The sequence below is a fragment of the Mobula hypostoma genome, chromosome 3 (assembly GCF_963921235.1).
Source record: "Mobula hypostoma chromosome 3, sMobHyp1.1, whole genome shotgun sequence".
Classification (NCBI taxonomy): domain Eukaryota; kingdom Metazoa; phylum Chordata; class Chondrichthyes; order Myliobatiformes; family Myliobatidae; genus Mobula; species Mobula hypostoma.
Window position 1 is genome coordinate 58,192,485 of NC_086099.1, and position 14,054 is coordinate 58,206,538.

General features: G+C 41.3%; 1 protein-coding gene across 5 annotated transcripts in view; it reads left to right on the forward strand.

Annotated features, from left to right (window-relative positions):
- Positions 1–14,054, forward strand: part of dlc1 (DLC1 Rho GTPase activating protein) — a 528,943-nt gene that overhangs the window by 472,770 nt on the left and 42,119 nt on the right. Inside the window, exon 1 of one of the 5 annotated variants that reach the window (XM_063043065.1) lies at positions 5,980–6,324. The exons of the other annotated variants lie outside the window; for them this stretch is intronic. Coding sequence (XP_062899135.1) covers positions 6,312–6,324 — 13 coding nt within the window. The 5' untranslated portion in view covers positions 5,980–6,311. Of the gene's footprint in view, positions 1–5,979; positions 6,325–14,054 lie in introns of those variants that run through there. 5 annotated transcript variants of the gene reach the window in all.

The following is a 14,054-nucleotide window of genomic DNA, read 5'->3' on the forward strand; positions in this document are numbered from 1 at the left end:
AGTACTTTGAGGAGATTAATATGTCAACAGCAACTCTGGCAAATTTCTACAGATGGACCTTAGAGACCATTCTGACTGGCTGTATCGGCACCTGGAATGGAGGTTCCATTGCACAGGATGGAAAGAGTCTTCAGTGGGTTGTAGACTCAGCCAGCTCCATCACAGGCACAAGCCTCCCCACCATCGAGGGCACCTTCAAAAGGAGTGCCTCAAGAAGATGCCGCCCATCACGAAGGATCCTCACCATCCAGAGCATGCCCTCTTCTCATCAGTACCATCAGGAAGGAGGTACAGGAGCCTGATGAAACACACTCGATGTTTTAAGAACAGCTTCTTTCCTCTGCCATCAGATTTCTGAGTGGTTTATGATCCCATGAACACTTCCTCACTTTCCTCTTTTGCAATTTATTTCATTTTTCATTGTAACTTGTAGTATTGTTCATGTCTTGCACTGTTCTGCAGTCACAAAACAACAAATGTCATGACACGTCAGTGATAAAAATGTGATTCTGTAAATCTGATTTAATTATGTAATATCCACAACTCCATAAGGTAGGAGATTTAAAAGTTTCAGTGAAGACACTTATCCTTATCACATTCCGAAATAATCAACTCCAGATCAGATCAACTTCAGTTTGAGGAAACAACTGCCCTACTTTTTCATATCTCTTTTGTCAATTCCATTCAGTATCTTACATTTATATTGAAATCACCACTGATTGGTTTATTTCTTTGAGTCATAAGTGTTATTCAATCTCTCCTCAAAACAACCTCCCCTCACAGAAATTATTTTAGTGAATCTTTAATCCATCGTCTCCAAAATTCAGTTTGCTTTTAATAAAAATAATCCAATTTCTATTGAAAAACAAAATGCTAAAGAAAAAAGTGGGAACTTACAGCAAGTTTTATTCTTGCTTCCTTCAGTGCATCTGCTGTGTAACTCATGAAGGACCCAGAATCTTTACAGTGGCTTCTAGTCACATGAAATGCACAAACAGAAACTGTCTTCTGGAATTTTTTTCATACTTTATACTTTATGCTTTATACTTTATTGTCGCCAAACAATTGATACTAGAACATACAATCATTACAGCGATACTTGATTCTGTGCTTCATGCTTCCTGGAGTACTCATAATGTAAAAGCCTCAACAATCTGCAGCCTGTTTCCATTATGCTTGTGAAGCAGTTTTTCCATAAGCTAGAAGGGCAGATCCAATAATAGTGCTAGTCCCCTTAAATTGATTACTGATAACCTCTCCTCCAGGCCCTCTGCCATCACTTTCTCATGAGATTGACCTACAACCCTAGTAACTCTCACCAACTTGATTTACCTTCCCATCTCCTGCAGCACGAAACACCACATATTCTGCCTTCTTGGCCCCAATTTCCAACCATCAATCACATTGCTGCACCTGCATCTCCAGTGTTTAAGTTCAGAGTTCAAAGTAAATTTATTATCAAAGTAAATATATGTCACCATACGTTACTCAGAGATCCATTTTCTTGTGGGCATTCACAGTAAATACAATGATACCACAATAGAATCAATGAAAAAATTGCATGCAACAAGACAGAAAAACAATCAATGTGCGAAAGACAACATGCTCTGCAAATACAAAAAGAAAATGTTAAGTACATAAATAAATAAACAAACAATGAATATCAAGAACATGAGATGAAGAGTCATTGAGAGTGTGTCCATAGGTTGTGAGAACAGTTCAGTGTTGTGGAGAGTTATGTTGAGTGAAGTTATCCCCTCTGGTTGCGGGGTACTAACTGTTCCTGAACCTAGTGGTGTGGGTCCTGAGGCTCCTGTACCTTCTTCCTGAAGGCAGCAGCAAGAAGAGGGCATGCCTGGATAGTGGAGGTGCTAAACTGGCCTAAACTCTACATTTCATTTCTCAGTCCATTTCACCCTACACATGCATACATATAGCAACATTTACTCTTCTCAACTTTTAATAATATGTTGTTTTCCTATCCTTACCAAAATGAATAACTTCACATTTGCCATCTCTAGCCCAATAACAAGCAGCCTACTGTCCCTTGTAGGCTCTTTTCATCTACTGACCTAGCAGAGTATCACCAAGATTCATTATATTCACTTACTAGCTGTAGGGGTTGTCAGCAGGGCTAGAATTTATTGTCCCCCTCCAATTGTTCTTCAGAAATAAGTGAAAAGCCACCTTCTTGAATTGTTGCATGGATACATTACACTCTGTCCTTTTATCTGAGTCTAAGGTCAAGAAGAGAATGGATTATCTGTCACAATTTGACATTGACCCATGACAGAAAGCAGGGATGGAGAGGTACTATCTACCAATTATTCGCTTGTTCCGTAAACAATCACTAATCTGGTCAGGTTCTCTTGGTTGAGCAGGCCAATTTCTTTCTATGATAGACAATCATCAGTGTATAAGAACACTTGTGTGTAATTATTTTAGGCAGGAGTAGTAAAAGAGAGGTTTAATGTTTCATTCTCTATCTCTACCTCCTAATCTCCCTTTGGTGCACTGGGTGTGACTTTTAAGAAAGCACAATCCAGTCTTTCCATCCATACCTTCCAGCTCTTAACCCTCTCCTGTACAAAAGACACAAATAGTGCACTTGGCTTTCCTATGCTGTTACTCATGTGTCCTGTGCACTTCAGCACAGAGTTGCTGCTTGCCATTGTGGGCTAAAAGAAGCTTAAATGGATGTTCCCAGTATGAACTGAAATTTGCTGCCAGAATTGTCCACACAACTGAGAATGCTTCAAGAAAAGAATCTCATTGGTCTTGAAGTACTGTGCAATCTTCTGGACTGTGCTCATAGTGTTCGTTAAAAAGATTGTTGTAATGTTAACTGAGCCACATGGTGACCAGAACTGTAGATGCAGCAGGTATGATAAAACATAAGTAGATGTACAGAAGAGACCTCTTGATAAAATCTTACACCTCAAACTACATCAGATGTACTCTTTAAGCACAAAGATAACAGCAGTGAATTTGGCAGTACGTTAGCATAGCAACCAGCAGTCAGGGTTCAATTCCCACCGCTGTCTGTTAGAAGTTTGTACTTTGTCCCTGTGACCACATGGGTTTCCTGTGGGTGTTCTGGTTTCCTCCCACGTTTCAAAGGTGTATGGTCAGGAAGTAGCAGGCATGCTACGTTGGCGCCAGAAGCACGGTGACACTTGCAGGCTACTCCTAACACATCTCTGTACTGTATTGGTCATTGCTGCAAAAAATGCACTTTACTGTTTTCGCTGTTCATGCGATAAAAAAGCTAATCTGTAGATATCATTTCAATAGTTACCACTTTCTTCAATATTTTTGGTTTAGACAAATGTTTCCAGACAATCACACATTTACAATAGAGCACGTTTCTGAAGAGTTAAACACCTTTGTTCATATGGATGGTCCAAAAGATTTGAGGATATCCAGAATATCCAAATGCTTGACTTCACTGTGTTAATCACTTCCTGCTGACATTCCTTACAGTTCGGGACCTTTGTGCTACTTGCTATGACATGTAGCTTGCTTTTATTCCATTTCACCAGCAACGTACAGAGGTTTGCTTTGTTGACATCCGGATTTTTCTTCTCTGCTTTCTTCCATTATTGGCTTTCCTTCATGTAGCTTCTGAGATTTATATGGCTAATGAAATACAGTTACTATTACAATGTGGGACACAACATTCCGTCTTTGGACTCACTTTACACCGCACGCTGTCGGAGCAGTGCTGCCAGGATAATCAAGGACACGACCCACCCAGCCAACTCATTTTTCGTCCCTCTTCCCTCCGGGAGAAGGCTCAGGAGCTTGAAGACTCATACGGCCAGATCTGGGAACAGCTTCTTTCCAACTGTGGTAAGACTGCTGAACGGATCCTGACCCGGATCTGGGCCGTACCCCCCAAATATCCGGACCTGCCTCTCGGTTTTTTTGCACTACCTTACTTTCCATTTTTCTTTTTTCTATTTATGATTGATAATTTAAATTTTTAATATTTACTAATTTTTACTATTTTTAATATTTAATATTTGTAATCCAGGGAGAGGGAAGCGCAGAAACAAATATCGCTGTGATGATTGTACGTTCTAGTATCAATTGTTTGGCGAGAATGAAGTATAAAGTATAAAGTATAAGTATAACATTTGCACCCATTAAGGCCACACCAGCCAAATAAAATGAAAAGCATGAGAAAATCTGCAGATGTTGGAAATCCAAAGCAACACACACAACTGCTGGAGGAACTCGGCAGATCAGGCCACATCTAAGGAAAAGAGTAAACAGTCGACATTTCAGGCCGAGATCTTTTTCAGGAATGACTGAGAGCTGTGAGGAGGGGAAAGAGGCTGACTGGAAGGTGATAGGTGAAGCCAGGTGGTGGGAAAGGTCAAGGGCTGGAGAAAAAAGAATCTGTTAGGAGAGGAAAGTGGACAATAGGAAAAAGGGAATGAGGAGGGGATCGTGAAAGTAATGGGCAGGTGAGAAGAAGTAAAAGGTCAGAGTGGGGAATAGAGGAAGAGGAGGGGGAATTTAGTTCACTGGGCGGAGAAGTTGATATTCATACCATCAGGTTGGAAGGTAGGTACCCAGACTGAATATAAAGTGTTGCTCCTCCACCCTGAAATGAAATGAAAGGCCCAATAATTGGTTATAGGATAAACATGATCCACTAATTAGTAACACACATAGAAGTTGCTGGTGAACGCAGCAGGCCAGGCAGCATCTCTAGGAAGAGATACAGTCGAAGTTTTGGGCCGAGACCCTAGAGTCCCTTTTCTTTGAATAGCATTTCAAGTTCTTTTATGCTTATCTGAAAGAGTGGAGGGACTTCAGTGTAACAATTCTTCCTGAAGATAATCTCCCAATCCAGCACTCCCTCAACTCATTGATAAACCACAATGATAAAATTAGGTAAGGCAACTCTGATGTTTTGAACCCTTACATTATGACTTCTAAAATAAAGAACCAGTTTTGCTAAAGCCATGTTGGATCAGACCTAGAGGTAAATTACGTGCCCATGTTTTTCAAAGACGATAATACTGAAAATCAATATTCCTGCAGCTCTTGGAAATCTAAAACAAAAATAGAAAAATGCTGGAATTACTCAGCAGGACAGTCCACATCTGTGGCACAAGAAACAGGAGATATTTCAGTCTTGAAACATCTTTTGTCTGTTTTGGATACTAATACTTGCATTAATAAACTTCATGATGACTGAATGGTGCACCCTACGGTTTGGGGAACCAGGCATTGAGTGGTTGGAATGTGTGTGTGTGTGTGTGTGTGTGTGTGTGTGTGTGTGTATGTGTGAGTGTGTGTTTATGTGTGTGTGTGTGTTTACGTGTGTTTATGTGTGAGTGTGTGTGTGAGTGTGTGTGCGTGTTTGTGTGTGTGTGTATGTGAGTGTGTATGTGTGAGTGTGTGTTTATGTGTGTGTGTGTTTACGTGTGTTTATGTGTGAGTGTGTGTGTGAGTGTGTGTGCGTGTTTGTGTGTGTGTGTATGTGAGTGTGTATGTGTGAGTGTGTGTTTATGTGTGAGTGTGTGTGTGTGTTTATGTGTGAGTGTGTGTGCGTGTTTGTGTGTGTGTGTATGTGAGTGTGTATGTGTGAGTGTGTGTTTATGTGTGTAAGTGTGTGTGTGTGTTTATGTGTGAGTGTGTGTGTGTGTTTGTGTGTGTGTGTATGTGAGTGTGTATGTGTGAGTGTGTGTTTATGTATGAGTGTGTGTGTGTGTGTTTATGTGTGAGTGTGTGTGTGTGTTTGTGTGTGTGTGTATGTGAGTGTGTATGTGTGAGTGTGTGTTTATGTGTGAGTGTGTGTGTGTGTGTGTGTGTGTATGTGAGTGTGTATGTGTGAGTGTGTGTTTATGTGTGAGTGTGTGTGTGTGTTTAAGTGGAGAAGGGAGTTGGTTGCGGAACCCTGAAGGAGTTACTACTGTGCTGAGAACCAGCAGTGCGCTGAGAGTGGAGCAGCGGAGATGAGATCAGAGGCGATATGATTGCTTCGGAGGCTCTGTACGAATAGACTGCGATTTGCGCGGAGCTTTATTTAACCATCTCAGACATTCCCCCGTACACACAACGGCGAATACTGGGACTGAGGATATGGAACTGTATCATTCCACGATAACTGGAAATCTTTAAGAAATTCTGAAATATCAGAACTATTGACAGTTTCAAGGACTTTTCATCCAATTTTGGGTAGCCAGTTGTATTTCCATCGGATATTGGTAGAAATCGACAATCCTGTCAGCCTTCCCGGGTCTCAGGAGTTATACAGCTGCATTAACTGTACCTTGATGTGAAAGCTGGAAACGATGATTTTAACACGTAAGCATGCAATGAGTTCCTTGTGGAGTGGGATTTCCCTGTAATCGTCTAATTAACTTAATTGAACTAAAGAAAAGAGATTGTGCAATGGGCCAAGTCCTTATCATTTGATAGATTTGAGTTCGGCAGTGAGATGATGGCTGGATCCGTCCTGTATCGTAAACCATTTGTAGTTACAATCTTGCCGAAAGTGGAATATTGTTGAAAACTGGTCATTTAATCCTAATTTTCTATAATTTCATTTATTTTAAAAGAAACGTTCGCCAGCAGTGATTTTGTTTTGGTGCATTATCACGCCAGTTTTCCCCCTTTACAGTGTGTAATTGCTATCTTTACTTGGATTTTGTTAGAATTGAATAGATGAACTGTGCAGTAGGGCTCTGAGTTTCCTGTTTGGTATTCCGGGTTTTGTTTTCGTGTAATTTGATGGCGGGGCCGCTGGAGTTAAGTGTGGCCAGTGTGATGTTTGGTGCCTTGGCGTGTCCTCGTCAAACTGCCCTTCACAGCCACCCTGAGCTGAAAGATCTCCGATAAGGAAGTCCTGGGCTGCACGTAACCCTCGTCCGAGCCATCTCCGTAGCCCGGGGCCAAATTCATTTGATACGTTCAATCCATTTAGGTCTGCTTTACTCATGTGGCTCGGTGTTCATTCATTCTGGTTTAAAGTTTATTTCAGCAGACGTGCCACCGAAAGGACCCTGCGAATTCAATGCATGCGGTTAATTCATCTGCTTATGTTATCTTTGTAAAAGGGTATAATCTTTGTTGATGAATCTGATTGTTCAGATGGTGCTAGAGCTCTGGAGGGTCGGATTGATTTTACTGAACCTGCACGAGGGGAATAGGGCGAGTCCGAAATTGTTTTATATCCCAGTTGTAACTGCACGCTGTGAAACGGTTCAGCTAAGCGAGGGGTTGTTTCACTGAGGCGCGGAGTATCGGGCGGTGCTAGGACCCAGTGGAATCCTCGGGCCGGACAGTAAGCGCAGAGGTCAGTGGCGGCCCTTTTGATCCATGGGGACGTGTGGCCTTCCCCGTCACTCCCCCGCCCGGTCGGCTCCTGCAGCCAGCTGCGGTATCACTGGCGGAGGGAGAAAAATATGCAAAAACAAACAGACAAACAGGTCGCCTGTTCTATTGTCTTGAAGGCTCCCAATTTTCTTGCCCCACTCTAGCCCCCAACCACACAGGTAGTGACGGTTACGGAGTCAGGGCTCGAGCGTATTGGTCAGATTATCACAGAAAAACTATGGCTCTATTAAACTGTCATTTTGACCGTTCTTCAATTTATTCCCAATATGCTGTGCCCTGTTCGTTTTGCAATCCCTTTAAATTAAATTATGAATTTTACTTGTAACGTCTTGTGCTTGAGAATGTGTGCACGGGAGGTTGCATTCAATCCTGTGTATCATAAGCAGGTGGCATTACTGTAAATGGCTGCTGGAATTGCAGTGAAAGATCTACTTCATCCAGTAGCCATTTGTGCAACAGAATTCAGCTTTTAACGACGACGGCAGGCAAGTGTCTCCCGCTCTTCTTTCATTATTCCGTTCTGTCACGAAGTGAGCATTGCTAATAGGGTCAAATTGACATCAGTTTAGATGTACGATACTTCAGTTTACTGTCGTGGACAAACACGGGGAGGTACAGTACAATGTTCACAGCATTATCACAAGCACGTAGGTACTTAGACATGAAGTTGTTGTGATAAAAATCCGGGCTTCCAACGTCCCTGAAAGCCATGTGGTTGTGTTTTTGAAATTACTTGTGTTCATTTTCAGTGATTCAAAATAGAAAAGCAAGAGTGCTTATCTAAAATAATGGGGATGATCACTCTAATGATCACAAACCTAATGTATCAACCTGGAGGCTCAGCATTTACTTTTCACCACTTATGAACAGGAACAAGTTGTAATAGAACTTCATGAAGGGCAAATGGGTTGCCTAGTAAGTAAATAAAGGAACACCTCAACGTTAGCTATGAAAATAGCTCAGCGGGAATTTAATATTGTTTTTATAACTTATATTTGGTTTGACGTTCAAAATAGATATGTGATATGAATTTGGCCTGTAGTGTTATGACCTAGAATGTGAGAACTCTATAGTTCATAGTTGCATCAATTCTGATTCTAAAAAAAAATCAAGCTGAAACGTTTCTCTCTTCGTGGACAGTGACTGATCTGTTCCATATATCTTTTTAATAACAAATTTCAGACATCAATAGATTTTTTTGAATTTTAATTATGGATGCATTAATTAAGCTTAATCAATCTATTAGTAATAGTGCAGCGTTGCTGCCCTTTATCAGGGAGGAGAGGCCCAGGAATGGTCTGGGGCAGTTCAGTGGCTCGGCTCATATAGCCGCAGCTTCAGCATCCTGGGTTCATTGCTGATCTTTGGTGGTATCTGCGTGAAGTTTGCACATTCTCCCTGTGATCACATGGGTTTCCATCCCACATCCAAACAACACGGGGGTTGGTATGTTAATTGGCTGTGTAAGTTGTCCCTGCTCTATAGGTGAGGAGTAGAGTCTAGAGACCGATGATGGGAATTTGGGGAGAAAAACAGATGAGGGGTGAGACTGTAAAAATGGATTGGTGTGAACTTGATTGGCCAAAGGGCCCATTCCTGCATTGTTTTTCTCTATGACAACATATTTGTCTATGGACTATGACAGAAAACAAGGATATATTTGCATCACACAGTGAGATGGCAGTTATTGACAGATCCATTCACAATATTGCCTTCTATTAGAATTAATGGACCCAAACCCTTCTATATAAAAATGTAGCTTTCTACAGTAACTTTCAGGAAAAAAAAAGTAAGATAAAGTTACCAAGAAAGCAGATTGGCCAGGACTGCTCCATATAAATCTGTCACCAGGACAGAAAAGCTGCGTTGCCTTGTATATAGTCATTCAGTCCATCTGGCCTGCAGCCATTGGTATTCCAGAGGGCAGATAATTAGCATTAGCTATCTCCATTATTTCTACGTTTCTGATTCCAGTGTGCTCTTTCAGGATCCAGCAGATGGCTGTGGCCTCCTGTAGTCCCCTGACCCCAATATGATAAAAAGAATTATGTGACAGATTAAACTCTTGCAGATGCAGTTCGATGAGAGTGCCTCATCACTTGTGTTTGTTCAGGATGCATCTGGTGAATGCAGCCTGCAAAGAGAGAGCTTGTTCTCTACAGGATGGATCAGCATTGTAAACAGGAGTCTCATGCTTTACTTTTCCCCTTAGCAACAGGAAGCAAGGACAGGAAAGAGGTAGAGCTAAGATCCTGAATGGCTCCAGACAATATTAAACTTACCACACAGCATGCCAAAGTCATCATGACTATAAAAAATGAAGAGGAAAATAAGAACTGCAAAGTTGATTGTCTCAGAATTTCTTCTGTTTAGGATGAAACTTGAAATAGACTCTTGGCATTTACTGTACAATAGCAAGGACCCACCTTGTATTGTTTAAGTTGATGCATCAGGTCTATTTTGGTCTTCCACACTAAATATAGCAGATGCACACACACCACATCACTAAATCATACTGCATAGAGATGACATTTTGGAGCTGCCATTATCCTATCAGAAGTGTGTCTTATATTGCCCTGCTGCTGGCTATCATCAAGAAAAATATTGTTCCTTTGGTTGTGGATTTCAGTGATTTTAAGAATCATTCTCAAATTATGTATGCTAATTTCTCTGTAGGTGGTTGAAAATATGAAGTATATTAGATTTAGACAAAAATGTAAATATTATATTTCATTATTATTATTTTGTTAGCTTGTCTTATGTGAAATATGAGCCTTGTATTTAGTACTATATTTCATTTCCCATTTCCTTGAATCCATTTATTTAAAATATACCTTATTATTCAAAACAAAAAGCACACTAGAAAAGTGAAAATAACTGAACGAGGAAACTTCAGGAGGGTGAACCTACAGAAAGCATCCAGTAGGGGTACCTGGCCAGGTACTGAAGACCTGTACTATTCGACTGACTGTTGTGTTCACTGATACCTCTCGCTACAGCGGTCTGAGGTACCCAGCTGCATCAAGCGGGCTTCAACTATACCGGTGCCCAAGAAGAACGTGTTAACTTCCCTCAATGACTATCATCCAGTAGCACTCACATCATCAGTGATGAAGTGCCTTGAGAGGTTAGTGATGAAGCATATCAACTCCTGCCCGAGGAGTGACTTGGCTCTGCTTCAATTGGCCTACCATTACAGCAGGTCAACATCAGATGCCCCTTCACTGGCTCCCCACTGGAGCATTTGGACAGTGAAAATGCATACATACATCAGGTTCTTCATTGACTACAGCTCTGCATTCAATATTATCATACCCTCTAAACTAAACAATCAGCTCCAAGACCTAGACCCCAGTATCTCCTTGTGCAACCGGATCCTCGATTTCCTCACTTACAGACCCCCAGTCAGTTCGGATTGGCAACAACATCTCCCCCACAATCATCATCAGCACAGGTGCACCACAAGGTTGTGTGCTTAGCCCCCTGGTCTACTCGCTTTACACTTATGACTGTGTTGCTAAGTACAGATCCAATGCCGTATTTAAGTTTGCTGGTGGAACTACTGTTGTGGATCAGATCAAAGTTAGTGACGAATCAGCACATAGGAGGGAGGTTCTGAATCTGGCTGAACAGTCTCTCCACATCAACCTCTCACTCAACGTCAGCATAAACAAAGACATGATTATTGGCTACAGGGGGAGGACACTGGAGGTCCATGAGCCTGTCCTCATCAGGGGATCAGTGGGAGAGAGAGTCAGCAACTTTAAATTACTCAGTTTTATCATTTCAGTTGATCAGTCCTGGGTCCAGACTGTAAGTCATCACAAAGAAAGCATGGCAGTGCCTCTACTTTCATAGAAGTTTACGCCAATTCAGCATGTCAACTAGAACTTTGACAAATTTCTATAGATGTGCGATGGAGAGTATACTACTGGTTGTATCATGACCTTGTATGGGAACACCAATGCTCGTGAATGGAAAAAGCTCCAAAAAGTAGGACAGCCCAGTCGATCACAGGGAAAGCCCTCCCCACCATTGAGCGTACTTACAAGGAGCGCTGTCACAGGAAAGCAGCATCCATCATTAAGGACCCCCACCATCCAAGCCATGCTCTCTTCTCACTGCTGCCATCAGGAAAGAGTTACAGGAGCCTCAAGTTCCACACTACCAGGTTCAGGAACAGTTATTACCCCTCATCCACCAGGCTCTTGAACCAGAAGGGGTGACTTCACTCACACGTCACTGAACTGATTCCACAATCTATGGACTCACCTTTAAGGGCTCTTTACTGCGTTCTTGATATCTATTGCTTATTTCTTTTTTTTTTCTTTTTGTTGTATTTGCAATTTGCTATCTTTTGCACATTGGTTATTTGTCCAAGTGCAGTTTTTCAATGATTCTATTATGTTTCTTTCTATTTAAAATGAATGCCTGCAAGAAAATGAATCTCATGGTTGTTTCTGGGGACATTTATGTACTTTAATAATAAATTTACTTTGAACTTTGAACAGGGGACTCCCTAAGAATAAGAAAATAAGAGTATATAAAGGCTGAAACATTTTAAAGAGACTGATTATATTTCCATTCCAGTAATTTACCAAAAGGACACTACAGTTGACAAGATGGTGCTATGTTCTGAAAATGTTACTGTTTTCCCAGACTCATGGCAGTTTATCTAAGGATGTTGTGTATTAAACAATAGCAGACATACTTGGCAAATGAGACTTCAGTGTGAAGCGTCTTGTGTCTGCCACTGTACAAGAACACAATGAGTCATTGGAAATTGCCCATTGTTAAGTGCAATATTTATGGGAAAACTATTTTGTGTATATGAACTGTCAGCTTCTTACTGTAATTTATTACTTTCTGCTAATATATAGTCCTCATTTGTGTCTAAAATGTCCATTTTGTAAATATTTACTTCAATCATAATAAAAACGTGCATTAACCTACATAGTGAACTGAAAATGTGAAAAAGACACTCTTATATCTTCAAGTTAGTAAAACAAATGGACGTAGAAAGCAAGGACAGTTATGTTAGAGTGCTGCTTCTGGATTTCATTCCAGCATTCAACACTATTATCACACAGACGTTTGTGAACAAACTCCCACTCCTCAGTCTAAATACACCACTGTCAATTGGAATTTTGGTCTTCCTAACTAACAGACCTCAGATAGTCAGGATGCACAATCGCTCCTCTCTACCCATCTGCCTCAACACGTGCGCCCCCCACCCCCCAGGGCTGTGTGCTGAGCCATTGCTGTACACTCTGCTCACACATGACTGCACAGCCCCAAACACCCAAGAAATCACACTGTTAAATTTGCCAATGACACGACAGCAGTGGGGCTCATCACCAACCACGATTCTTGATGAACCCCACCACTGTCGTGTCATCGGCAAACTTAACAATGTGAAAGCCTACAGAGAGGAAGTGGAAGAGCTTGGCGTCTAATGCCAGGCAAATAACCCCTCTCTCAATGTCGTCAGGACAAAGGAGATGGTTATTGACTTCAGGAGAACTCACACCCCTCTTTATATTGGTGGCACAGCAGTGGAAACTGAGCAGTTTCAAACTCTTTGACTGCAAATCTTGCGCAACCTCTCGAGGTCTCAGACTCATTATACACAATCAGGAAAGCTCACCAATGACTCTACTTTCCAAGGAGACTGAAGAGAGCTGGACTGTGCACATCTATACTCACGTCATTCCGCAGTAGAGAGCTGCATCACTGCTTGGTATGGAAACTGCACTGAGCAGACAGAAAGGCTCTACAACGGGTAGTCAAAACTGCACAATGCATCACCAGCACTAGCCTACCAACCATCAAGGACATATATACAGAAAGGTGCTGGAAAAGGGCCAGTAACAACATGAAGAAAACGACCCGCCTTGCTTGTGGACTGTTTGTCCCACTCTCGTCAGGGAGCAGGCTATGTAGCATCCAAGACAGGACAACTAGACTCAAAAGCCATTACTTTTCCCGAGCAGTAAGGCTGATCAACGCCTCCATCCACTAACCCACCACCTCCACACCCCCAACTACCACTACTTTATCATTTCCTGTCAGTCACCTTATGTGCAAACACTCCTGTGCCTAGCATCACTTTATGTATATAAGCTGTCTTATGTATTTATGATTATTGTGTTTTTTATCTTACTGTGTTCTTTTGTGCTGCATTGGATCCAGAGTAACAATTATTTTGTTCTTCGTTATACTTGTGTACTGGAAATTACATTTAGAAGACTGGGGAGTGGGACTAAATGGGAGAATGGATCAGCTCATGATAAAATGGCGGAGCAGACTCGATGGGCTGAATAGCCAACTTCTGCTCCTTTGTCTTATGGTCTTAAACAATCCTGAACAAATGACATTCAGTACTATCGTGGGAATACTTCAAGCAATCTTGATAAAATCTTGATGAAGAACATCTCCACATGTTGAGTCTGTATTTGCCTAACATGGGAGCTAATGAGACACATTGAAATGCTTTAAAAATAATTCAAATTTGTATGCAAATAAGTGTTTCCTAATAATAAAATTATTATTTGAAATTAGTTACATCATGTATTGTTGGAGGTGCCTGTTCGGAAGATGTTAGTGGATATAAGAAGCAGAAATTTAAGAATGTAATTTCTCATACACCATATATCATGAATATTCAGATGTGTATCTAGATCTAATGAGAATTTGTA